The sequence below is a fragment of the Felis catus genome, chromosome A1 (genome assembly GCF_018350175.1).
Source record: "Felis catus isolate Fca126 chromosome A1, F.catus_Fca126_mat1.0, whole genome shotgun sequence".
Taxonomy (NCBI): Eukaryota; Metazoa; Chordata; class Mammalia; order Carnivora; family Felidae; genus Felis; species Felis catus.
In genome coordinates, this window is record NC_058368.1 from 26,243,986 (window position 1) to 26,271,720 (window position 27,735).

The window sequence follows — 27,735 nt, forward strand, 5'->3', positions numbered from 1 at the left end:
AGCACTCCTATGTCTCTACAAAAAGGGAAATGGCATATGCAGTTATTTGAAATGTTAAAAGCCTTAGTGCTGTCATTGACACTAAATGTGAGTAATTTGATTATTTTACTGACATTTAAAGTGCCATCAAACTAACTTATTCCTTTATATGTTGGTACCTTTTTTCACTTCACTTGCCTTTTTAAATTTTGAGAATATGTTCATATATGTGTGGATATACGTATAAAGGAATATAATTTTAAATTAATTTTTTTTCAACGTTTATTTTTGGGACAGAGAGAGAGAGAGCATGAACGGGGGAGGGGCAGAGAGAGAGGGAGACACAGAATCGGAAACAGGCTCCAGGCTCTGAGCCATCAGCCCAGAGCCTGACGCGGGGCTCGAACTCACGGACCGCGAGATCGTGACCTGGCTGAAGTCGGACGCTCAACCGACTGCGCCACCCAGGCGCCCCTAAAGGAATATAATTTTAAAAGGACATTTTGAAATTCTTAGATTACAAAATATCCTATGTATTTGAAAGGATATAATTTAATAAGTGTTTACACAGCACTGTTTCTATCCTTAAGGAGAGCATATTCATTCAAGAATAAGTATATGTTTATACATACATATATGTGTACACACACACATGTACATGAAAGAAAAAGATAATAGGTAACAGGCTCCATATATTAGTCTCCTACTAATTTTGGTCCTTTGCTTCAGTTTTTTCACCTATTTATAATGTATTTTATTTTGTAGTATTTATATCTACCTTGGTAGGTTGCTTGAAGCATTTTAGGGAATGACTTGGGATAGAAGTTCAATAAATGGGAAAAGTATGGCAAGGGTAGGATATATGTTATGAGAGATATGAATAAAACAGTATTGGGAATCAAAGTAAAAATCACATGCCTTTTAAGAGGTGACATTTGAGACAAGTTTGATAGCTACGAGGATTAGTAGGTTATTTTAGTAGAGAAAACTACACCAAAAAGGCTCAAATTATAGGGAATATTTATGGAAAAGAGCATAGGAAATTGCCTAAGTTGGTAGGCAATGGTGTCTGTATACAAGAATATAGAAAATGAAAGCTACCTTTGAAAATCCTTAAAGGCAGAACTGAGAAGTCTGTATTTAATTGGTCATGGAGTGGAGGGCCCCTTTTAGTTTTTGTGCTATGTAGTGGCCTAGTCCCAGTGATGGGTTTTAGGGAATTGCTGACTTTACTCGGGATGTCTAGTTGTTTCCTTCCCTAATGGGGTATCAGGAGCTCAGTAATTCCTTTTTCTGTCACTGGTGGAAACCGAGGTATATTGTCTTTGTAGTTGCAATCTGAGATAATGGTTTGAATCAGTGACCTTGGCCTCATTAGAAGCGCCAAGGAGGTAAGGACCCAGTCCACACATGGTAACAGTCCACTCACTAATCCAGAGGTTGAACACTGGTAACTTAATCCTTTGGACTAAAGACTTCCAAATTGGTTGAAATTGCTGTCAAAAAATAAAGCAATGTAGGTGCCCCATCTCCCAGGAGGGGTGGGCTATTTTTGCATAGCAGATTTGGTCCTTTTTTATACTATTTTTTTTTATTAAAGTCTTACTGTTTACTAGCTTTATCATCTTAAAGCGGATGAGGGAGGAAGGGGAAAGAAAAGAAATGGGGCTCTAAGGCAGGTAAGGTGACATTGGGAAAGTAGCAGCTTATAGCCTGATAGCAAAGTAGGAGTTAGAAATTTAAGAATACCCCAAAGAAACATATAGTATTGAATGTTCACCAGTTGAAAGTAGGATTATGAGTTAGGTAACAACCCACTTACTTACATCATAAGGATGTTTTTGTTTATGCTTAATATGAAGTTTATTTTCTTGGTTGTGTTTTTTAGGCAGTGTTGTGGTATTTTCAGCAATGACAAGGATTCTCTTTTGTTCAGGAAATACTCATGCTTTAAAAATTACTTCTTAAAGGTGATAGGCAATGAAAGTGATATTATTAGCAAATTTATTTTAGAAAAAATCCTGCTTTATAAGTTCCTTTTTTTGCTGGATTTTGTTCAGGTGTACTGCTTTGGGTGCAAGGTGGTGAGGTGAATTGAGAAAATGCTGGTTTTGGCAGTGCTGTCCACTGTTCAGGTGCTGATAAGCCGTCAAATGTCTGAGTTTTTCCTTTTCTTCCTCTTTTTAGACTTTATCACTGTAGTTTGTCTTAACTTCCCTTTCAGAGTTCAGCTTGGAGCCATGCCTTCTGTTCGTTGATGCTCCTCCATGTTGTTGTAGAATCTTGGAATAAAGGATCTGACTCCTAAACTGTTCTTCAGCTAAATTGGGGATCTACCAAACATTATTTACTAGTTATTCTCTGAAATGACAGCAGAATTTGTAAGTTTGTACAACTGGTTGTATTTTATTATTAGCTTTACCTGTTTTCCTAGGAAGGAAGGGTGGACCCAGAATGAGGAGATAAGTGCAAATTAGATAGCTTAATGTTTCCTGTCTTCATTCTTGAATCCCATGATAATTAACCATGATACTGAACCCCAATCCTTTTAGGAACAAGTATGTTTAATGCTTACTGAAGGAACATAATAAATGAATTGTCAGCCTCTTTAGCTCTTTTTTTTTGGTAAATTTATATAAGATTGATGGTAAATTTGCAGGGGTCTTAAGGATTGTATGACAGATGATTCTAAAATTTCTTTTTCTTTTACTGTATTATTGGCTGATGTATTATTTAAGTAAAATATTATCAAGTTAAGTAACTTGGTCGCATAACTACTAAATGATGGAGCAAGTATTCCATTAGGTGATTTGATTCCAAAGCTTGTACTCTTAACCATTCTGGAGATTGCCTTGGCCCACTGATATGCAGCAAGAGGTGATAGCTGACAACCATAAAAAGTGGTCCTTAGCCTATGAGGATGGAGACATTTGGCCCCATAGACTTCATTATAGAGTTGTACAGTGACTGATGTTCCTAATGATGATCCTTTCAATCTTAATTTAGTTATTGCTTTCTCTTAATCTTATTTTCTCCTAACTAACTCTCTTAATTTTGAAAACATTTTCTAATCCAAATGATTAAATTTTCCAAAATTTTGCTGAAGAATAAACTTCAAATTTGGAAAATTAGTTTAATTGGAATCCAATTTTTAAGACTAAGTGAGTATACAGATAGTTTTATGACATGAACCTTTCAGTAAGTAGATTAGTAGCCTTGCATTGGTCTCATTTAGTGAGGTTTTACTATAAGCTGTTGATACTTAGGATATATATATTTTTAATGCTTAACATGATCCAATTACATGAAGATAATTTTTAAAGTATAAAACTCACTTTAATTAGTTGAATTATAATGGTACATTTTATGACTCAGATCTTTAATTTTGAATGGTGATAGCTTATATTCATCTTGTGCTTATTGGAACAAGAAAATGTTTTGAAATATGTGAATGCTTTTATATTAAGTTGAAAAACAGGATTTACTTTGGCTCTTTGCTTATTATCTTAGAAGAGCTTATTATTTTTTTTATGAGATAATTGCATTAGGTGTTCTTTTAATTTAAAGTTTTTAATTTAAAGCTTTTACAATAGAGGGGTGCCTGTGTGGCTCAGTCAGTTAAGCGTCCAACTTCGGCTCGGGTCATGATCTCACGGTTTGTGAGTTCGAGCCCTGTGTCAGGCTCTGCTGATAGCACAGAGCCTGGAGCCCACTTTGAATTCTGTGTCTCCCTCTCTCGCTGCCCCTCCCCTGCTCACGCTTTGTCTCTCTCTCAGAAATAAACAAACGTTAAAAAAAATTTTTTAAGTTTTTACAGTAGAACTGCTTTCCTTCATTTTCATCATATTTTTCCTGATTTATAAACATTGGAACTATAGAAAGAAGCAATTGGAATTTTTTAAAAATTATAGTTAACAGTAAAGATCTTAAAGGATATAATAATTTATTTAATAGTAATATAAATCCTAATCATTTTTTCCATAATTTCACTTCCCACTAATACGACTTTCACATCATGTACAAGTTGATTGCATTTCTAGGCATTTTATTTATTGATATACTTTGAAAGCCTAAATTTGCCATTCTCCCCAATCCGTGTAGGCAATCACCTTGAAGGGAGAATGTTTTAAAAGTGGGATTGCCTTTTATGAAATGGAAACCCACTTTGGGTTTTTTCTTGTATTTAAAGATTTAGTTCCTTTTCTAGCTGTACTCACATTTTTATTAGCTCATGAGGATCTACCAGTTGCTTATTAAATTTGCTTATTAAGAAATGAGTCCAATATGCAAAAACAAAAGCTTTTAACAAGTAGACACGTTGGCCTAACAAAACCCAAATTGTGCTGTATTTGAGGTTATAAATATGTGACCTGAATGCTGTAAATGCCATTTAGTGGTCTGAGTTAGAGACTCAACATGTGAATAGGGGAGAAGAAACAGAAACAGAAAGGTATAGAAGACCTTTAAAAAGGATGGAAGGGAAAGAGGAGGATCTGGTGATAATTGATAAGTTAATAGAGAATTTTGTTGCCTACATCTGTAAATCTAGCTATATAAAATATTTTAGAAAAACATCCAAGCTAGTTTAAGCAGTTGTCTGTTAGCCAGTGAGGCTTTTTATAGTACTAATCTTTCCTGGTATTGTGATGATTTATTTACTTAAGAAATACTTGAATGCTTGTTATGTATGCTAGCACAGAACAAAAGTACTAAGGATAAAAAGAAAAATCATGGTTTTGGTCTTCAAGAGTTTTGTCTAGTACTCTGAAAAAGCATCATAAGATCTTGGTATATCTTCTGAATTATTCAAATTGAGTTATATATGCTTAGTTTCTGTATATGGTGTGCATGACAGCTTTTTAATTCAAATTGATTAATTTAGGCTATGGATTAACAAAGAGCACAGAGCACAATGAGGTAGAGTTAATGAGCATTAGCTTTGGCATCAGATCTGATGTCTAATCTTGTTTATGCTACCTCTTCATTGTATGGCCTTTGTAAATATAAATGTAAGCCCCAAGTTTCTTACCTGTGAAGTGGGGGTAATAGCTACCCTTGAACTGTTGTTGGGAGGATTAAAGGAGATAAAGGCTGTAATGCATACCTAGCTCAGTTCTTAGTAGTTTTTGTAAATGGTAGCTGCTTTTATTACTGTGCAAATAAGAATGATTCCTTTCATAAGCACTGTAAATTAAAATTAAAAGCTTGCTTACATATTCAGTCCTTCTACATACCATAGCCTTCTGAACCAGTGATTCTGCACCTTTGTGACATTTTTGGTATAGCCTTTCTCCCCTAGGTCTCTGTAAGAGAAATAATTCCTATAGGAAAACAGTGACTACTCTCAATCCTCCTAAGAATGGTATATATCTGGTATTAGCATTCTAGATGCATATGAGAAAAGGGAATTTATTACTTAATAATAGAGGCACCAGGGATTAAGTCTTCTGAATCCTAGACTGCTGGGACTATATCATATCTAAGTATTTGAGAAGTGCTTTGAAATTCTTGAATTTACAGAAACAAAGTTGTTACAAAGCACATCTTCCTTTCTTTCTTTATGAGGGTGGGGGTTACTTGCAAGGACTATAGTGTCTTGTAGCAGTTTGTTAATATTTCCAAACTAGAACTATTACCCTAATCAAGTGATTCTTAAACTTTTTCATTGTAAAGATTATTTTAGATGGGCATAGTGCCTTGAATACCATCCGTTCCCTACTCAATCCCATATGGGACTGAAGACTGTCTCCTTAGAATGGATGGAATTAATGTTTGCTTTTAATAAGATAATGAGTTCAGTACCTGGTTTTTAGGTTTCAAAGATTCATTGAACTGGATTTTTAAATCTAGTATAAAAGTTTCAAAAGTAGTGTTTTTGGAATACCAGTTCTTTAAGCCAAAAAAAAAAAACCCCAAAACAAAAACACAATTCTTAGAACCCAGGAATTTTGGGGAATGCTTTTTGTTATATATATCTTGGAGGTTGACATTGCGTTTTAATGTATTAAAGACCAAGAAATTCTACAGAAGAGAGACAATTTTGTTTATTGACTACCAACCTTAGCAACCTTTTTGATCATCTGACATTTATTAATGTCCTGTAGAACTTGTGATCCTTGTAACATACTTTGGGAAATGTTAATCCCCTTCAATTTATATACAAAAAAATGTTCTGTGTCATATAGTTAAGTAATGGTGGCAGACTCCAACTGGATCCCATCTCTACAACTACCCCTAACCGTTCCTTTTCTGCTATATCACCCTATTTTTCATAAGTATTTGATTTATATTAGAAATAAAAGTAAAATTGTTGTCATGTGAGTATATATACCAAGTGAACCATCTGGCAGAAGTTTCAGAACATATTTTGAGAACTACAGTACTGACATATTTGCAGCCTCATTTAATTGGCCCCATCATTATAAATGCAGACCTTAGGAATAGATTTCACATGAGTTAGTATATTCTTGGGGGAAATCTGTAAATAGGATAGAAAGTATCCCCATGTTAACTCTGTAAACATTCAGAGATAGGGAGGCTGATCAGTTTGTTCTATGCTTTGATTACCATTAATGTAGAACATTTTACTAACATTGTGTGTCTTCTGTTTTAGAGTTAAGCTTGATGTTGCTAACAAAGTGTAGGAGCCAACTAAATGTTATCATCTCTCATTCATCCATTTCCTATGTTGCACCTATTTGAGAAATGGATTAAGAGTATCAAAAGGGATGTCCCATTCTGAGGAGAAAAATTGAAGTCTTTTGGGGACTAAAAGATTTATTAAATGGGTGAAAAGAATGATTCTTGGAGATGTTTCTGACGATACATTGGTTGATTAAGGAAGGAATTTTTGGTTCTTTTAGGAATGTCTTTGAAAGTAGACCACTGTAAAACTGCAGAAAGAATTTTTAAAACTACTAGCTGCATTTGACAGTTTCAGAAGATCTGAAGGAGGACTGTAAAGAGATTTTTTTTCTACTTTAAAGTACTATACTCAATAAAATTTGAAGAGTGACTTGTTAAAATATGTGAAAGATTATACATGAATTTCATTTCTTTTTTTTTTTTTTAAAGTTTATTTATTTTTGAGAGAGAGCGCATGACTGGGGAAGGGGTAGAGAAAGGGAGAGAGAGGGAATCTCAAGCAGGCTCCCTGCTGTTAGCACAGGACCCAATGCAGAGTTTGAACTCGGGAACCTTGAGATCATGATCTGAGCTGAGACCAAGAGTTGGAGACTTAACTGACTGAGCAACCCAGGAGCCCCCATGAATTTCATTTCTTAATGAAGGTACATCCATAAGTGAAGTTGTCTCACATGCTGTATTGAGAACTTGAGTAGCATTGGCACTTTCAAGGGCTTAATCCAAGATCTGTTGTGGCTTTTACAAAATTTTATTGATAGCCCATATAATGCTAACTAAACTTCCTGTATGCCTTATATCAAATTGTATTTCTTAAATTATATCAAATCATATTCTTAAGTTATTAACTTGATGGTGGTGATAATTCTTTTCCCTTTGTACTTTTTTACTATTTTTGGAAATATTTTCCCTTTCAAGACATAGATTGTGACAATAAAATCTTATACCCCAAATGTTTGGAAAGTGGAATCAGATATGAAAGTGTTGAATGGTCAGTAAAATACCAGGATTAAAGTATTTTTCCAGTACTTAAATATAGAATGGCATATCAGGTCAGGCATTTCTCATTTTACTGGTGTATATTCTTATTACTGTTAGGAAATGAACTACCTGATTAGTTGATCAATACATGCGTTCTTAATTTCCAGTGGAACAGATACCCTCTCTCTAAAACTCATGAGTGATTATTGATATTATGACTTTTTTTTTTTTTTTTGTCACTGGTATATAATTTATCTGGACATTGAGGCTCCATCAATTATATATAATAGAATAGAGTAGATTGAAGGCATTATTTGTAATTAGATATCTGTTTTGTCTTTTAAAAAACTTAAAGAATTGGAAAGCACCCTGTTCTTATTATATAAAGTTATATTGCTTCTAATATCATGTTTACATTTATATGATTATATTATATCGATTTTTATTAGACTTCAATTGAGATGGAGGAGGCAGGTGACGTTTGATCCCATCTTAAATATAGAAGAATTTCAGTAGGTACATTGCAAGCTCTCTGCAAATAATTTTTTTAAAATGTTGCAATTTAGGACAACTATAACATCCATTCAGAGTATTGTTTACTCTGTAATAAATCGAAGATTGTTCTCTGGGTAGTAGAATTGAGCTGTCAGAGAATAAAGTCTAATTTTTTGCCAGATTATTATTTTAATCCTGCTCATGATAGAAATGATGACTTAAGTTGTAGATATGTTTAAATTACATTAAGATAATTGAACTCATTAAACTCTTCATGAAATTCTTAATGCATTTAAGAGTACTGCATATATTGTTTGTTAGGCAAGTCAATGGATGTGCAAACTAGAAATTCAAATAAAAAAAACTTTTGGCATCTTGCTTCTTTGTAGACACTTAAAAGGTAAGAGAGATTTCTGATTACCATTCCAATATACTTTTAGATTTAGGGTTTTCAAGCTCAATAGAAACGTGTTTCTAGATTATTTTGCAGATAGTGAGTTTTGCTACACTTTCTAAGTATTATTGCCTTGTCAAACTTTCATAGGTTGATAGAAATGATGAAGCAAATAACTATCAACTGATCTATGTTTAAATGAAATTGAAGGAAAGAATTTCAGAATTCTAGTTAAAACAGAATGTATGTATATTTATTTAACATATGAATATTTTATTCTGAGGACAATGGAAAGCCTTTGGAGGGGTTTTGTTAAGTTTATTTATTTATTTATTTTGAGAAGGGGGAGGAGGTTGGGGGGCAGAGAGAGAATCCCAAGCAGGCTCCACACTGGCAGCGTGGAACCCAAATTGGGGCTTGAACTCACAAACGCTTGCCATCATGACCTGAGTGAAAATCAAGACTGAGCCACCCAGGTGCCCCCAGAATGTTTATTTTAGCTGTTGGTCATATACTAAGTATTTATAAAGAAAATATTTATGTTAATGAAAATAACATGACTTGGAAAAGTATAAAATTAGTTAAAACTCAGGATCCTGGAGACAAAGTGGTTTTGAATTTCTCTATTGCTTACTAGGTGTATGATCTTAGGTGAGTTACTTCACTAATTTGTGCCTTAGTTTTTCTTATCAATAAAATTGTGATTATTTTAATATTGTATATGTCAGAGTTAGAGGATTGAATAAGGCAGTATATCTATAATGCATAATATATTGTTTGCTATATATGAGGCTCAATAAATGTTAAAAAATAAAATAAAAATTTTGAGTTTATTTTTGAAAGGGAGAGTGAGAGAGCGAGCACACACACGCATGTGAGCAAGGGGGAGGGGCAGAGAGCACAATCCAGTGGGGTTCTGGACTCAGGAACCTGAGCCAAAATCAAGAGTTGAAGTTTAACTGACTGAGCTACCTAGGTACCAGATGATCATGAATATTTGTAACTGATTTTATAATTGAAAGTAGAGTAAATTATTTGGGGGGCTCCTGGCTGGCTCAGGTGGAAGAGCATGTAACTCTTGATCTTGGGTTGTGTGTTTGAGCCCTACCTTGGGTATAGAGATTACTTAAGTGATTTTAATTAAAAAAAAAAAAATTATTTGGGAGTGTCATTATTTTTAAGTAAAAAAAAATGCAAGAGGGACACTTATGACACTAAGCTTTGTTTCCTATGGACATTTTTAAAGAAAACAATGAGAATTTTTTATTCCTTCTATTTTTATAATACAGCAGTGTAAGTTCATATATAATAATTTAAATTGGAAGTGCTTTTGTTTTTTTATCCATCTTTTCTATCGTATGTTTGCTGTAGTCTAAAGTTAATTTCTACGCTAGTTGCTTGACATAAACATAATTTAGTTTTTCTGTTTGTAGGTGGGAAGATTTTGTCTTTTGATCTCTTCTATACTTTCTTCTGAATCAGTTCTCTGTATAGAGAACTATTTACCAAAGATATTAAAAAACTTAAGACTATCACCATGTGATTAATTTTCTGGTACTAGTATAGAATAGGACAATGCTGTTATTTCCATGAGGATGACTTTTAAATAAAGATTAGTGTAAGCTTTTCAAATTAAAAAATGTAGACTTATATTTCTTAGTGGACATTTCATAGGTGTGTCAAATATGGTACCTTATTCAGACTTTCTCATTTTTTTTAATGTTTATTTTGTGAGAGAGAGAGAGAGCGAGCACGAGCAGGGGAGGGCAGAGAGAGAGGGAGACACAGAATCCGAAGAAGGCTCCAGGCTGTGAGCTGTCAGCACCCAGCCCTGTGCGGGGCTTGAACTCGTGAACCACGAGATCATGACCTGAGCTGAAGTCAGGCACTTAACTGACTGAGCCACCCAGATACCCCCAGACTATCTCATTTTTTATTTTTATTTTAAAATAGCTTTAGGGGCTCCTGGGTGGCTCAGGTGGTTAAACTTCCGACTTGATTTCAGCTTAGGTCATGATCTCGCATTTCGTGAGTTTGAGCCCTGCATCAGGCCGTGCACACTTTAGACTTACTAAAACGTTGTAAATTACTTCATAGAGTTCTCATATATTTCACCCACTTTTCCCTAATGGTCATATTTTATATAACCATAGAACAAATCAGAAATTAATATTAATACTAACCAGTCTGTAAACTTTATTTGAATTTTGACCATTGTCCACTCACTAAATGACCTTTTTCTGGTCCAGCATCTAACCTAGGATCTCATACTATTGTACTTAATTGTCATGTCTCCTTAGTCTCCTTCAATCTGAGATGCTTCTTCATTCTGTCTTTTTGCCTTTCTTGACTTTGACACTTTTTAAGAGTAACTAGTTAGAATGTCCCTCAATTTGTGTGTCTGATGTTTTCTTGTGATCAGATTGGGATAATGCATTTTTGGCAAGAATACCACAGAAATGATAGTATGTCCTTATCAGTGCATTGTATCAGGAGAAATGTGATATTGATTTGTTCCCTTACTGGTGACGTTATCTTGATCATTTGGTTAAGGAGGTGTCTGCCAAGTTTCTATACTTTTAAAAATTACTCTTTTTCCCCTTTGTAAATAGCAAGGTTTTTTTGTGGGGAGATATTTTGAGACACTGTAAATGCCTTGTTTCTCATCATATATTCACCCATTAGTTTTAGCATCCATTAATGAATCTTACTTGATCAGAACCTATTGAATTTAATTCTTTACTATCTTTTTGTTGTTGATAATATATTTCTTGTCATAGGTGGATAAGTGTCACAAAAGAATTAACGTAACGGCAGCATAATTCATAAAACATAACTTTTTCTTTCTGTAGTCTTTTATATTCATCTATGTCTGAATGCAGTCTTTAGGGAAGTAGCACAACACAAGATCTTGGAATAAAAAAATGTGATCAAAAGACGATCCTTTTTTTTTTTTTTTTTTTCCTCCCAGTATCTTACATGTACTTCAGGATATGCTGGCCGTTGTAAGAACAAAGCCAAATATTTCATATAGTAAAATAAACAGGTGAAAAAGAGATAAAAGTAATGGGCTGCATTAATTATGAAAAGAATTTGCAAGAGTAATTTAGAGCGTTTTCTTAAAATTGACTTTCTTTTTTTTGTCAAATCTGGAAGCCTTTTTTTCATTCAAAAGAGGCAGTAGCAAATGTAAATATTTGGTCTTCTTGATCCTGAAGTTGCCTTTTTTATAGTCGATATATATTTTTTATGATTGTGTTTTATCTTTTATTCTATAGTGGATTAACTACTTTAAAAAATGTATTGTGCGTTGTTTCCTTATCTGTTTTATTTCATCTTCTACCTTAATCAGTGGAACGTGAAGACCCATTGCTTGTCTCTTTCTTGTTTATCTTTTGACAAATACTTGATGTTTAAACCTAGTGGAGTAACTTGAATCCCAATAACATTTTTGGATAGCATCTTTTCCAAAAGGACGAAGAGAAAATACAGTGGTAAATCTTGGAATTTGGTAGTTCTTGAAACATTCTAGTAGTTAAGGTTCATCATTCTCATTACAACTTTCTTTTAGGAAATTGCTTTCCATGATAAGTGTATATCCTCATATTGGTATGCATTCCTTAAAGTTTCAGGCTTTCTTCCTTATTTTGGCGTTTTTGAGGTGTGACCTACTTGACAATAAATATAAGATTGTAGCTAAGAAGTAATCTTTCCTTCCAGAGTCATTACAATACTGTGACTAATTCTAAGGTAGCTGGTTTTGTTTGTTTGTTTGCTTGTTTTTTGGCAAGATTTCACTTTCTCAAAATGAAATTTTTAAATTGGATGTTCTGGCAATACCTGGGTTCTTTTCTTACTGATTTTAAATCTGGAAAAGAAGATTAGAAAATCTATAACGGGTGTTAAAGTTTAGCTAAAATTTGTATCATCCTAGGATACGTTTGTTTTCTGCTGACCATATTGAAAAATTAATCCTAGAAGCTGATGACCCCCAAAAAGGTACATGAAAGTAATACTTTTGATTTTATTTTCCTTAGGATTAGAAAGTTGAACTTTTTAGTGTCTACTTTAGACATCAGCCACTTGACAAAATTTTTTTGTGTGTTTGTTTCTTGATCAGTAGACTTCATTTGTATAATATTTACTGAATTAACTGTGCCAAGCACTCTTCTAGGGTCTGGAGATAGACTCTCATGGTTTCTGTTAAGGATGTTCTTTTATTTTCTTAATGCCAGCTAGGACTGTTCTGGGCACTTGAAGGGGTTTGTGAGATGATGATTATTATTTTTTTTTAATAGACGTGCCTTAGGACCAGTAAGAATGATTAGTGATTAAAAAAATAAGAATATGTTACATCATGCTTCCAGTTTAGTGTAGAATGTTTTATTTTGTAAATAATCTATAAATCTGTAAATTAGCAAGTTCAATTTCAGTCAGTTGTAATACAAAGGAATAGAAATAGTCTTTGTAGAAACACATTACCTTGCATTTCACTGCTTAAAAATGATTAGGCTTAGCCTTTTCTCTTTCTTCGGTATTAGAAATGCTTAAAACTAATAAGCAATATATGCTCATTTAATAATTTAGTATTGAGAACAAGTATTGCAAATAGTCTAGTTTGCATATTTTGGGAGAATTTCTCAGTGGTGTTTAAGTACGAAATACTTAGGTTTATTGTTTCTGATTTGAATATACCTGGATTTTCAGTAAGAATCTTTAAAAATTTAAATACTTAGGGATAATGTTAAAATGATTTTATTGAAGTACTAGTGGATTGATAGACCTCCTAACATCCATTTGAGTTCCTTTGTGACATTTTAGCACAGGTGATTTTGTTAGCTTTGTTTTAGAATTTATTCTCTAGTGGTTGAAATACAGGTTCTCCAGTGGAGTGCTTATTGTTTTCATCTCTTTAAACATTACATAGAAGAATGCTGTTTATTAAAATAGAATTAGGTAAGGTCCTACTGTGTCATTCTTAAGAGCCTTTATCAATGGTAGTCTCGCAAAGGTTGTTCTTTCTTGTTTGAATAACGATCTCATTTTGTAAGTGCCTTTACATTTTTCTTTATAAATGATATATGATCAAATCCACAATCATCATAAATAATTAACTCCTGAAGCAAGAGAGATATCACCTCTCCTCAAGGATTCAAATAATTTCTATTTAGGGAAATCTGTATTCAGAGTATGAGTATGTTGAGTATGAGTATGTTGAATCCATAAGTTTTGTTACTTTAAGCAAAATCAAGAAGTTATATCTTGAAAATAATCTCACTTGGGAGAAGTTTTTATGAGTGTATCTACTTCTCCAGCCCTATAACCTATCCTAAGGGCATTTGGTTTTTTAAATATGTTTGTATTTTTAATTTATAAATTCTGTGGGGGTGTGGTAAGTAAATCAGTGGTTTAGAGCTCCTATTGAAGGGGAAATTGTAAACTTAGCCCACTGTTAATCTGAGCAAGATATGATTTCCTGGGAGTTGTTTTTCATTTTCAAAGTTAAGTGAGCCTGTAACTTAAAAAAAAATTCAGCAGTTAATATCTTTTATTCCAAAATGGAATGCTCCCTTTTGACCTGTATTTTCAATCAGAAGTATTGTTACTATTGATTAGTATTCAAGAAATAAAACTGGAAAATTTGGAAAATCATATTTTTTATAGTTTCTGAATCTGTTTTTTTAAACTATATCATAAAATAGTTAAGGTTTACTTAGATCTCATTAATTTGGAAATCTTTAATGTTATTAGTTTGTATTGAAATATTAGACATGAAAAAGAATGATTTGTTAAGGAAATTAACTGGAAAAGACTAGAGGGTGATTTTTTTCATAATGTAAAAAAGACTTTTGTAGCACCTGATTGCACAGTATACAGTAGTCTCTCCTTACCTATATGGGTTATGTGCTAAGACTCCCAGTGGATATCTGAAAACACATATAGTACCAAACTCTGTATATACTGTGTTTTTTCCTGTACCATAACATACCTATGATAAAGTTTAATTTGTAAATTAGACACAGTAAGAGATTAACAACAATAACCTAATAATGAACTAGGACAATTATAACAGTGTACCCTAATAAAAATAATGTGAATGTGGTCTGTCTCACTGTCAAAAGATCTTATTTTACTGTATTCACCCTTCTTTCTCTTGTGATGATGTGAGATGATAAAATGCTTAGAGATGAGATGAAGTGAAGTGAATGACCTTTGCCTTGTGATGTAGCATTAGGCTGCTGTTGACCTCCTGACGACGTGTCAGAAAGAGGATAATCTACTTCCGGATCATGGTTGAACAGGGTAAATGGAAACTTGGAAAGCAAAACCTTGGGGTTTTGTAGGTACTGCTAGTGTGTGCTAGTGTGTGTGTGTGTGTGTGTGTGTGTGTGTGTGTGTCTCTGTCTGTCTGTCTCAGAGGGACTACAGTAGGTACAATGAATACATAAATGAGATGGCTCTGATGTATTAATTCTAAACCTTTCTCATCTGTTAAAAAGTCGTACCTTAAGAACTCCAACTGTGGAATACCTTGTTAATCTTTTTGGGATTATAGTGGGGGTTTTTTTTGTTTGTTTGTTTTTTTGTTTTTTGTTTTTGTTTTTTGTTTTTTGTTTTTTGTTTTTTTTTGGACTCCTGAAAATACCTAGAGTGCCATTCTTGAGATATTTAGTATTCAGATCTTTTTCTAATTTGTACTTCCTTCCTGTCATCGTCCCTCATATACCTCCTCAATGTGATTATACTGTAAAATACTGTTGTAAGCTACTGGTTAAAAAGTATAGTCTTTAAAACTAAAAGACCTGAGGATTTAAAATCTATTGGAAACTTAAAATAAGAAAATAGCTGCCACATAGGCTTGTAAAGTACTTTCGTACTAATTTATTTGCTACCTCTTGCTAGATGGAAGTTTCACCCCGTTGACTTCTTTTAGATTTCTTTTTTCACTTCTTTACATTTTGGAAATCACAGATTTGATGGTTAAATCATAGATTTTCTTTTCTTAGTCCAAACTGTTTTCATTTCTCACTTGTACAGAATTGAATATATTCCTAAAGCAGAAGGGTTAGCTTGTTCTTTCTTCTTCAGGCTTTTAAAAAAAAATTGAGTCTAAATATTGTTAGGTAATGGAATAACGATTCCTTTTCAGCTGTGTTGGTATATTTCCAAACTGGCTGGCAGAGCCAGGAGGAAGTGAAGGCATTAAAACACTAACTTTGGTTGGTTGCTACCTTCTTAGTGCTGAGACTATAACCTTTGTTGGTTGATTGATAGAGAACAAGAGAGCACAGTCCTCGTTCCACTAACAGGTAAGGAACCCTTGTGATAACCAGTTGGCGTGAGAAAGAAAATTACTTGATTAGCAGTTTTTTTCTTAATTTATCCCCAAATATAACATGTCCATGAAATAGGATAGTGTGATTATGTTCAATACAACAGGAATGTGCAGCACCTTTCTAGTTAGAAGAAGATCTGAAATTTAATAGGGATATATCACTCTGTACCACAAAGTATAATTGGTCTGTTTTCCACTGTTAAAATTTATCCTGCAGTCCCTATAACTTTAAATACATATCTGCCTATCTTATTCTCCTTTCAGCTTTTCCTTGATCAGATGCTATGTGCTTTGAACTTCCTTCTCTTATTTACCTTATTCCTATAATAAAGCAAACTATTTTCCAGTATCTTTGTCATCATCTATTATTTGAGTATATCTTACTGCTTTAATTTCTGCATTGTAGCCATTAATGATTTATTTCCTGGTCCTTCTTGACCCAAAACCAAATGATCATACATTTAAAAAAGATTTTTAGATTGTATTACCTATGTACAGTATTCTGCCCTCCCACTTTTAAATATGAGTGCTTGAAGAAAAACTCTTTTTCAGTGATGGTGGTCCTAGCTTGATAAAATTTAGGTTTAGCTTTGTATTGCTATAATGTGGGACTGTAGTTTAAGTCTTTAAATTACTGAAGACTTAAAAACAAGAACAAATTCAGCTTCTTAGACACTTCCCAAAGTTTAGTAGTGTTCCTGTTAATATGCTTGATTATTCTGTTTCTCCTTTTCAATCCATCTTCTTCTCTTTGACAGAAGAATTAACTGGGACTCCTCCTTTGATATAGCGGAGGTCGAGTTCCTTTCCCTGTCCCTTTAAGACAACTGTGCTGCTGTGCTCTTGTTCTAGTCATAATTTATCATTTTTTGATTCGGTCTTCCACTTGAAGTTGGGTGGTTTGTCACAGAGTGTGTTATGGCTTACACCAAGATAGGTCCCTTCTTAATAGGTTACTGAAGAATTAATCGTTTGTGGTGACAGATTTCAAAGATTCAAATTAAGAAGGCACTAAAGAAAGTGTGCCCAAAGGTAGCTCCTTTTTATCCTGAGGATAAGTCATTGCAAACTCAAATGACCAGAGAATGTAATTTCTTAATAAGAATTTTTTCTTAAATCTATATTCAGCTCTCTATTTCAGTGCTTCTCTCCTACCAGAGGTGCAAGGAGTGATCCTAGAACCACAGATACAGCCAAGACCACGGAGAGCTTTTGACGTCAGGGGTCCACTTTCTCCACTGAACCCTTGGAGGCAGAATATCCAGCTTCTGGAGAGAGTGGGAAAGGATAATAAACAAGTGGGTGCTTTCCATTATTTACTTGGGTTTATTTATAGATCGGAGTGTCCGTCCATTGCCCATTTAATTCTATTGGTGTACTCCTTGGGTTCATATAAGAACCAAGTGGGGCTGCAATCTGTTTGTTTTTTCTTGAGAATGCTAACTAGTGCCCATTCAGAAAAGAGGCCTAAAATTTATTTAATTTTCTCTCCAGATAATTAAAGCAGTGGATGATTTGGGGCACTAGATTTGGTGACTGCCTGTGTTAAGTGCACAGGAATTTTTAAAAGGAATATTTGCCCATTTTAATGTTTAATGGTATTAGTGGACTTCTAAGTGCTCTTTTATTACCGGAAGGTAAAAAAGAAGTTTTTGTATTTCATCTTTGGGCAAGCTGGACATCTGAGCTCTCCTAATTTGCACAAGTCTGATGTCCAGGTGTTATCCTACCCTGTTAGAGAGAACTTTTTGGTCTTTTTCCTACCTCAAACTTTAGGACTTCATATTAATTAGATCTTTTAGAAGATACAATGATAGTACCATTATGGTTTTACTGTCAAATTGAGGCTTCATTCTTTAATGAGATAAATGTGAATGAATATAAGTTTCAGGATATATTATCCCTGAAAGCTATGTTAAATATATACTCATAAGTAGTTTTCCAGTCCCTAGGAATAATGTTATTTGTGGCAAAAGAGCCTTGTCCTAGATGTTTCCCATGGCATTAAGATGGTTTTCTCTTAGTTTCTTTGATGCCAAGGGTAGGATTTGATTCCAGGAAGTTCTTATCATCTACAATGGGTAGAACATGACTTTGGTGTCTTTGGCAAGTTTTCATTTTTCCTTGGTGGATTCCTTCTGTGACTCCAGGTATCTTGATAATGGGAGACCGGTTTATTTGTTCTCTAATTGCCCAGATTTCTTTCAACTGGTAAACATCATACTTCTTCAGCAAAAGGAACTCTTCTAGCAGAGCCTTCATGGATGATATCTGTCACACATGCAGCACCTGCAGTTTGGAAGGCAGTGGTGAACGGAGCCACGCAATATATCTAGAAGACACAAGGATGAGAGAGCCACCTGATCTTGTCATTTATAAACTTTAAGATTTACTCTCGTGTACTCTTGGTCTGGAAACGGAAAGGCTCAAATAATGAAATAATTTTTTCAGATTGGAGTTTTACATGGCCATGCAAATATTCCTTTCTATTCAGAAGACTGAAATAGAGAAAGTATGAGAGACTCCTTTCTTTTAAAAGCAGCTCTCTGTTTCACTTAAAAGATTTGTGGGATTGAAAATCACCTTAATGAAGCAGGCAAATTTTTTGTTTTTAGTAGTATAGGAGATCCAGAAAACTTACAAAATTATTTTTTGTTGCCTGGCATTGAAAGGAACTAGTAAATAAAAAGGTGAACTTCTTAACTATTTCCAAATTGCTTTTATTATTAGGATACACTCTTTTAGCTTATCTTTTTCTGCTCTTGAGCCTTCTTATTTGTCAAGTCAACAAAGGTTCCAGTATAGAAGTAGAGGAGACATCTTCTGAGATCAAAGTAGCTTGTTCGGTCTTCTAAAGTAGTAAATACCTGTTAAATTTGAGGTATTGTTCTGCATTGAAGGCATTCTAAAGTTTGAACGATACTGAAACAAAGACGCATGTAGAGAGCACAGGCAGTTAGTAGTATGGGCATAAGTCTCCACATGTGAATAAGTGTTGCAAAACATTTGATCCAAACGGAAGTAGTTATCAAAATGTTTCTGTTTTTCTCTTTGGCATCTATTAACTGATCAGTCAAAAGCTATTAAAGAAGTTTTTAAAAGCTACCTGATGCTGCCAGTTTGTTTTATTTGGTATAAAGTTTAGGAATAAGAATCCTCGAGTTATTAATATGGAAGCATCTAAAATGATCTTGAAGGTCTTAGGAGCCACATTTGCTAAGTTATACCTGGCGTGTCGCCTCTCTATGAGACCTTTTTTTCCCCCCATTAGTTACGAATTTTTGTATAGTACTTAAAGGTTTAAAAGATCAGTTTGAACTAAAATTTCTGTAGGGAGCTCTGAATTCCCATAAACGATTATAGCTTTGTATGCTTGATTTGTTTTTGTTAAATTTGGATAAGAGTCTTCACAGACACCTATAAATTAAAAAATAACTACCCAACATTTTAGAAAGAACTGAGGGGAACTGAAAGTGAAATTTGCTTGGAAATTAAGCTAGTTGAACTCTTGGAACCACAGTACCAACAAGTTTATGGCCTGTGCGATTAGCCTTTTGTTTCAGTTTTAAAGATGAAAAGTGATTTAATCTCTTAACCTCATGCTTTGATTAAATTTTAGCTCTGTTCCTTAAAGTGTGCAAAAGAAATGTAAGTGCATTTAATTCACCTCATGCCACTAAAAGCTATTTAAAAGTGAAACTTTTTGTATATTAATGTGAACTGATTTGTTTATTTAAACTTTTATTTTGATACATTTTCCTTTCAGATTTTTCAATATTTCGTGTCACTATGCAATCCTATATTTTTCAGTGTTTATTTTATGATTATTAGTATAAGCTAATTTTTTTTCCTAGAATGACTAATTGTGTAATATTTGTACTATGTGATCATTTGAAAACTAATAAATATTTTCTCCATGAAAAAAATGCACTTACTGATAAATGGCTTATTTTTGTTTCAGGAGTAGAAAATGAAAACTACAACAGTATTTTTAAGTGTATTTTAATTTTATGTGTCTTCCTCTAAGTATTTCTGAATATATATCCTCTTCTTGTGTATGTTAACCTTTTTGGAAAAAAATTTTTTTAAAAACTATTAAATTAAAATGATTCTTCATTGGGTCATCCAGTCCCAAATGTATGAAATAAGTGATCTATTTAGTCTTTTTTCTCATTTTCCTGATAAGCTTCATCTTTGTTTTCAGAATTGGATTTTTTTTTTTTTAAGATACCGTTTTTGTGTGTCCATTATACGAACCATTAAAACTCTCGAGTAAATATTGTAAATATCAGGAATAATATGGTCAAGTTTTTTGAAGTGAGATTGATCAAAATATAATCCCTTACAAAATAGCATATAAAAGACAAATTCTCAACCCAGGAAAAGAACATTTGGAAATAATGGCTGATTGGAGAACTATCCAATTCACAAGAGCTGTTAACAGGAGAAAGAAAAATGTTTTAATGTTCTGTTTGAACAAATAATTGTAGAAGGAGAAACCTTATTTAAGAGTCTCTTGCTTTTAACCTTATCAAGACAACATGGAAAAGGGTAAAGCTTGGTTTTTGAGATTCTTTATAGCTTACATAAACTTATTTGAAGCCACTGGAACAATTTACCTTTTCTATGCAGAGTCTGCTAGAAGCAAGAGGGTTTTTCCCTTTTGATTTGAAGAAAACTTACATAAGAAGTGGACTCTAAAAATTAAAAATGAACATTGTGATGGTGTCCTAGGCAAGAAATAAAAGTTGAATTAATGACAACTTGTGGATTAAAATGAAACAGTTTGGCTCCCCAAAGAAATTATACTCTGAAAAAATAAAGAAAAAGGAAATTATGATTTAGAATAGTTACTGTGTCTGTGGGGTAGGAGGAAACTAAAAATTCTTGGTTTTATTAGTCTGGTAAGTTTGGAAAAGGGAGTGAAAAGAGTTAAGATTCTGTGGATAAAATTTTGTTTTTAGAATTAAAGCCATTAAAAGATTTACAGACCTACTTCAATGGAAGGCTATATTTTTTACTTGAATACAAAAAAATTATCAGCCATAACTATATGTGTATAAAGAGTGGGTTGTGGAGTTTTAAATAAAAAGCCTGTACCAGAAACTTCAAACATACTATAAAAGTAATGGTGAAATGGGAGTTTTAAATACTTTAAATTCTTACTACATGGATGCTTCCCTACACGGTCTTCAAAATAAAAATATTACAGAATGTTAAACATGGTTTATCTTTGTATCTTCAAGGTTGAGAACATAGGCTTGTTTCACCATCATTGATTGGATTAACTGTAGTGTAAAATTTTGATGTTCATTAGTGAGGAGACTTTTTAAAAAATAGCTTTTGTTTAAAAAAAGTAAACGTCACATAAGCAGTGTGACTGGCAAAGTACTGATCTTGCAGTTTATTGTAAATACAAGCTCAGATCTTATTTTGCTATATTGAAACAATTGAGCAAAACGTCCATTGGTTAGATGTCCCATGTAATTTCTTGTTTTCTTTTTATTCAGGTATTTTTATTTCCCATTAAAAAGATTACATATTAATTTAGTCCTAAAATGTGAAAGATTTTTGTTTTCAAAAATAAGCACAAAGATGCTCTAAAATTTTTTAACACTAAATATCATCTAAGGTAATTAGATTACTGCAGTAAAAATGTTAGGGAACTTCAAAGTATACATCGGAGTTTTCAGGAATTATGATCAAAGGGATCTCTACTCAAGAGGTAAGGTATGGCATAGGTAGAAAAATGTTCAAAGAATGTGTTCAATGTGATGTCTGATGGGGAAGTAAACTACAACAGATATCCTTGGATTTTCAGACAGGTGTAGAATTAGGAAAATAATTTTTTAAATAAACCTCTCCCAGAAAAAAAAGGATAAGCCACAGATTGTTTTTATATGACTTTGGAGTGCGTTTAGATACATCTATAGACATTGTACCTTTGGTGTACTTAGCCTCCTGTATTTTAAGCTATGTTTTACTTGTGGTCTCTTAGTGTTTATCATCCAGTTTTGACTTACCATTTCTTAAGCTTTGAGTGCTATTAAAATATACTTTGTATGGAAAGTTGAGTACATATTCCGTGAGATTGTTGCCTGGCTTCATTTTGCCCATTTTTATTAAATGATATCTAGAACTTAGAAAACTGTTGTACTGAATAATTTTTACTTGGTTTGAGAAATTAATTTGAGTCTTATAAACATTCATTTATACTGTAACTTAGGGGAATTTGTTCTATAAGGATTAAAAAATAATATTGAAGGGCTAGTATATAAAATCATTTAGAGAAGAAAGTTATGCTATTATTCTCTGAGGAATAATAAGTAGGTTCAGAGTAAAGTGTTAGCATATAGTATTTAGTGTATCTAGAATCAAAGGAAAATGAAATATTCATTACAAATGACCTGAAAAAATGATTTAGGTGTTCTTCCCTAGAAATAGTAGTATAATTTATTCAATAGATGGTAACATAGAAACCACAATAATCTTTCATCCTATCCTTTAATTCTTATTATAAGAACACTAGTTTGTGGACAATAGTTTGCTGTCTGTTCCACTTTCACCTTTATATGTAGAGCAAATGATAATGTTGATATGAACTAGTGATAGAACCCACTACTTCATGAGGTAGCTGATTTCCTATTCAGGATGCCTTAATGGTAAGAAGTGGATCCAAGATTTGCTTCCTTGGCATATTTTATTTGAAAATTACCATAGACAGTAATCTATTTTAGCACCCTCATTTTACATACAAAGTAGCGTATACCCAGGAATATCTCCTATATTTCTAACATCACACAATTGATAAACAATTGTAGGACTCCGGTCTCTTGACTGCAAGCTCAGAGATCTGTATTCTGCCGTCTTCTCATGTTGATCCTAGTTCTGGACAACATAGTGCAAGTCTGATTTCCTTCAAACATGACAGCCTTCAGGTATTTTAAGATGGCTGTTACATCCCCATTAATTTCAAGCCCATTTTTTTGTTTGTTTTTGTTTGTAAATAGATTTAAGCACCTCCATTTTCTTGTTCTTATTCACGTAACATAGTTGTGAAATCCTTGAAGGTTTTGTAGATCTTCCATGAACATGCTTCAGTTTATCATTGTTTTTCTTAATGTGTGACACTGAGCCAACACAGTACAGATGTGCTCAGACTGGCTGTAGAATACTCATGGCCACTTTGTTTATCCTTCTATATCTGTCCAGTAAGGTGCTTAATTTTATGCATGTTGAGGTTCTCTTGCACAAAAACGTTCTATAGTGATATGCAGAATACTTGGTGTCTAAAAATTAGGCTAGTAGTCTTTAGGTACAGGCAAATGTGTGCAGTTCAGCGGGAAAGAAAAAATATTATCGTAATGGCTAAAACTTTAAGAAATCATAGTTTAAAAAGTACAGTCTTCCATTTTGTATTTGCTTGCTTAGTTCTGACTCAGATGAACCAGAATGACCATTTTAAATGACTTGTATAATGTGAAATGTTACTTTTCAGGTGGTTCTTGATAATTTAAGGGTAACCAGGCCTGTTGGAGCTAAACTGTTGACACATGACTGACCATGAGAAGAAAATCAACTGGTGTTTAGTAACATCATTAAAATTAGAAACAAAAAGCAGTTCTTCAGTGGAAAGGTTAGGGATAGATCCCAAATAGCAGAGAAGATGGTGAAGTAGCAGTCTTGGAAATCTGAGAATGTGGCCTAAATTCTAATGAAGGCATAGTCTTATGTTGCCTCTTGAAACATAGTGCGAATACTCTACTCCAGCAGTGTTATTGTAGCGTAACAGCATTTTAAGTTACCAATTAAATATTTAGCCTTTTACCCCCCCAATTTTAAAATTGAGCTCCTGGAAGACATAGAATGTTTAAGGGTTGCGTGTTTCTCAAACAAAGGTTTGTTTGAGAAACACTGGTTTGAAATAGGGTATATTACCCTACGTAAATTAGAATTTTAGGGCGAGGGAGAAAGAAAAGAACAAACACATGCCTCCTGTGTGCAGCTTTGGCCAGCTGCTTTATGTATATTTACCTAATTTAATCCAGCTGACCTGTGACCTGTGAGAAAGGGAATGTTTTTCATTTTACACACAAAAATAATACCAGAGGTTTCAAAACTTGCCCAAGGGCATATACTCAGTAAGCAACAAAGATGGCATTTGAAAGATCTATCAAAATATAAAGAATTCTGCACCATTGATTACCAAATATCTTTGCCAAAATGAATGCATATTCCCAGGAACATTTTTCTTATAGAAGCTCAGTGTTTAAAGTAGATACAAGGGATATTTTTACTTAGTATGCCTTTTCAAATTGTATTTAAAGAGTAGTTTTGGTTTTACAGAGCAGTTGACCAGAAAGTAGAGACCCCCACCTCCAACCATATACCCTGTTTTTCCTCCCATAGTTGACCTTCGTATTAACCCCTTACTTTTGTGTGACACATTTGTTGCAATTAATGAACTGATACTGATACATCGTTAGGATTTACTTTTGTGTCATACACGTCTTTGGGTTTTGCTGAATACTTTTGTATCAATGTTAATGAGAACTATTGATCTGTAATTTTCCTTTCTTGTAATGCCTTTGTCTGATTCCGATACTAGATTTGCCTCATAGAATGAGGAATTGTTCCTTCTCTTTCTACTTTCTGAAAGAGATTGCAGAGAGTTGGTATCATTTCATTAAATATTTGGTAGAATTCACCAATGAAGCCATCGGCTTGGTGCTTTCTGTTTGTGAAGGTTATTAATTACTTAGTTTTTTTAAAATACAGATAACCTATTCAGTTTATTTCTTCCTATGTAAGTTTCAGTAGATGTGTCTTTTAAGGAATTGGTCCATTTCATTTAAGTTTTCAAATTTGTGGTGATAGAACTATTCATAATATTCCTTATTATCTTTTTAATGTCCAAGAGACTGGCAGTAATGGCCCCTCTTTCATTTGTAACATTAGTTGTGTCTCCTTTTATTTGTTAGCCTGGCCAGAGATTTATCAATTTTATTGGTAAAATAGCCAGATTTTGGTTTTGTGTTTTTTAATTTTCAGTTTCGCTGATTTCTTCTCTAATTTGTATTCTGCTTGCCTTAGGTTTATATTGCTCTTCTTTCTAAGCACTGTTTTGTGCTATCCCACTGTTTTGATAAGTTATATTCTTGTAGTTTGAAATATTTAAAGATTCTTCTTGAAATCTTTTTTACACCACTGTGTTTTTTAGAAGTATGTTGTTTAATCTCCCAAGTATTTTGGGATTTCTATCTACCTGTAAATATTTGTTACTGACTTTTAGTTTAATTCCACTGTGGTTTGAGACCATACTTAGTGTGATTTCTACTCTTTTAAATTTTGTATGATGTGTTTTATGGCCCTTAATCATGGTGAAAATTCCACGTGAGCTTGAGGCATATTTTGTTGTTGTTGGATGAAGTATTCTTTAGGTATCACTTAGATACAGTTGATTGGTGTTGTTCAGTTCAACTGTGCCCTTACAAATTTTCTATCTGCTGGATCTGTCAATTACTGATAGAGCAGTGTTGAAGTCTTTAAGTATAATAGTGGATTGATTAATCATTTTCTCAGTTCTGTCAGTTTTTGTCTCATATATTTTTGATGCTCTATTGTTAGGCAAGTGTGTAGTAAGGCTTGTTATGTCTTCATGGAGAATTAACCCTTTCATTAAGTAATGACCCTCTTTATCACTGAGATCTTTTTCTTGTTCTGAAGTCTACATTTTCTAAAATTAATGAAGCTAGTGTAGCTTCAAGTGTTGTCATGGTATAATTTCTTCATCCTATTACTTTTAATCTACATGTATCTTTATATTTAAAGTGAATTTCTTATAGACAGCATGTAGTTGGGTCTTCTTTTTATTATCCACTTGATAGTCTCTGTCTTTTAACTGATATATTTCAGCCACTTACATGTAAAGCAATTATTGATATAGTTGGATTAATATGTTGTTTGTAACTTTTCATTGCCTTTGTTCTTTTAAAATTTATTTTGCGTTTCCCCCCTTTTTTAATTTTTTCTGATCTTGAGTACTAATTCCATTTTCTCTCGTCTTAGCATACTTCTAAAACTTTTTTTAGTTGTTGCCTCAGAGTTTGCAGTATACATTTACAACTCAACTATCTTCAACTAATACATAACCATTTCATGGGTAGTGCAGATATCATATAATAGAGTATTCCTGCTTTTTCTCTCCTATCCCTTATAACATTGCTGTTCTTTGTTTCACTTTTCCATAAGCTATAATCAACCAAAATATTGTTGCTGTCATCTTGAACAAACAGTGTTAACATCAATTTAGAATTTTAAAAATAAAAGGTTTTGTTTTGCCCTTTATAATCACTTCTCTGGTGCTCTTCCACAATAAAATTGTGTAGACCCATGACCTATATAATCTTTCTTTTCTCTGGAGAACTTATTTTAGCATTTCTTTCAAGGCTGGTCCACTGGTGACAAAAGTTGCTTTTTCTTCTTTAATTTTGAAGAATAGTTTTGCTGTATTCAGAATTCTAGATTGGTAGGGGTTTTTTCCCCTTTCAACACTTTAAATGTTCTGCTTTACTTCCTCTTCTTGTTTGTATGATTTATTCCTCTGTAGGTAAGATTTCTTCTCTCCTACTCCTACCTCTGGCTTCTTTCAAGATTTTTCCTTTGTCTTTGATTTTCTACAGTTTGTGATATGCCTAAGTGTAGATATTTTGGGATTTATCCTGTTTTATATTCTCTGAGCTTCCTTGATCTGTGTTGTAGTGTCTCATAAATTTTGGAACGTTCTCAGCCATTATTTTTTCAAATATTTCTTCAGTTCCTTTCTCTCTTCTTCTCCTGGTGTAACCATTGTGCGTATGTTGCATCTTTTAAAATTGTCCCATGGTTTTCGTATATTATCTTCCTTTCCCCCCTCCTTTTCAGTTAGGAGGTTTCTGTTGACATATCTTTGAGCTCATGGATTCTTAGGCTTTGTGCAGTCCACTTATGAACCCACAAAATTCATTCTCCATTTCTGACTTTGTTTTTGAGTCCTAGCATTTCCTTTTGATTCTCTCTTAGAGTTACATGACCCATTCATTTTTTCATGTTATCTCCTTTTTCCACTCAAGCTTTTAGCGTGTTAATGGTTATATGAAATTGTTGGTCTATTAGTCCAACATATCTGTCATATCTGAACCTGGTTCTGATGCTTGCTTTGTATATTCATATTGTGTGGTTTTTGGGTTTTTTTTTTTTTTTTTTGGTTGTTGGTTTTTAATCTTTTAGGGTGTCTTGTAATTTTTTGTTAAATGCTGGACATGATGTTTTGGAAAAGGTACTTAGCAGATAGGTCTATAGTGAGGTTTTATGTTGATCTGACTAGGTGTTAGTCTGTTTACTGTTTGCTCTACCTGTATATGTCAGGCTGAAATTACCTCTTGCGTGCTTTTTTAGGTCCACTCTGATTGCATAGAGATTCCTTTATAAATAGAATCAGAGCCTTCTTTCCATTGTAATTCCTTGTTGATTTGGTGGGTAAGGTGTGGGGATAGAAGAAGTTCTTTGTGGTCCTGTCAATGGTCTCAATCTTTTAGTGGACTCTCCTGTGGGCTTTCACCTTCACAAGCATCCCCCTACCTTTCCCCTTATGAGACGCAAAGGGTAGAAAGGGCGTGATTTGGGTATTTCTTTCTCCATTTTGTTAGGCTTTGGTTAAATAATTTTCCTTGAGGGCAGCCCTTTGTTAAGGAGAACCATATGCTCTGGGTGTACTTCAAAATGGTTATTTTTCCTTCTGCTTCCAGAACTAGAAGAGATTTTTCTGTTCTTTACCTTGAGAAAGTGATGGGGCTTCTGGAGATAAAACTCATGAAAATGTAACAGGCCCCTTAAAGTTGATTTCCCGAAAATTTTTAATCTCTCAAGT

General features: G+C 33.5%; 1 protein-coding gene across 7 annotated transcripts in view; it reads left to right on the plus strand.

The window, feature by feature from the left end:
- TSC22D1 (TSC22 domain family member 1) overlaps nt 1-27,735 on the plus strand; it is a 134,884-nt gene that overhangs the window by 16,478 nt on the left and 90,671 nt on the right. For 2 of the 7 annotated variants that reach the window (XM_023251721.2, XM_023251728.2), the window contains exon 3: nt 16,969-18,932. The exons of 1 other annotated variant lie outside the window; for it this stretch is intronic. In XM_023251721.2, coding sequence (XP_023107489.2) covers nt 16,969-17,329 — 361 coding nt within the window. In that variant the 3' untranslated portion in view covers nt 17,330-18,932. Of the gene's footprint in view, nt 1-16,955; nt 18,933-27,735 lie in introns of those variants that run through there. 4 more of the 7 variants (XM_023251725.2, XM_023251724.2, XR_002741165.2 and 1 more) reach the window with 4 other exon arrangements.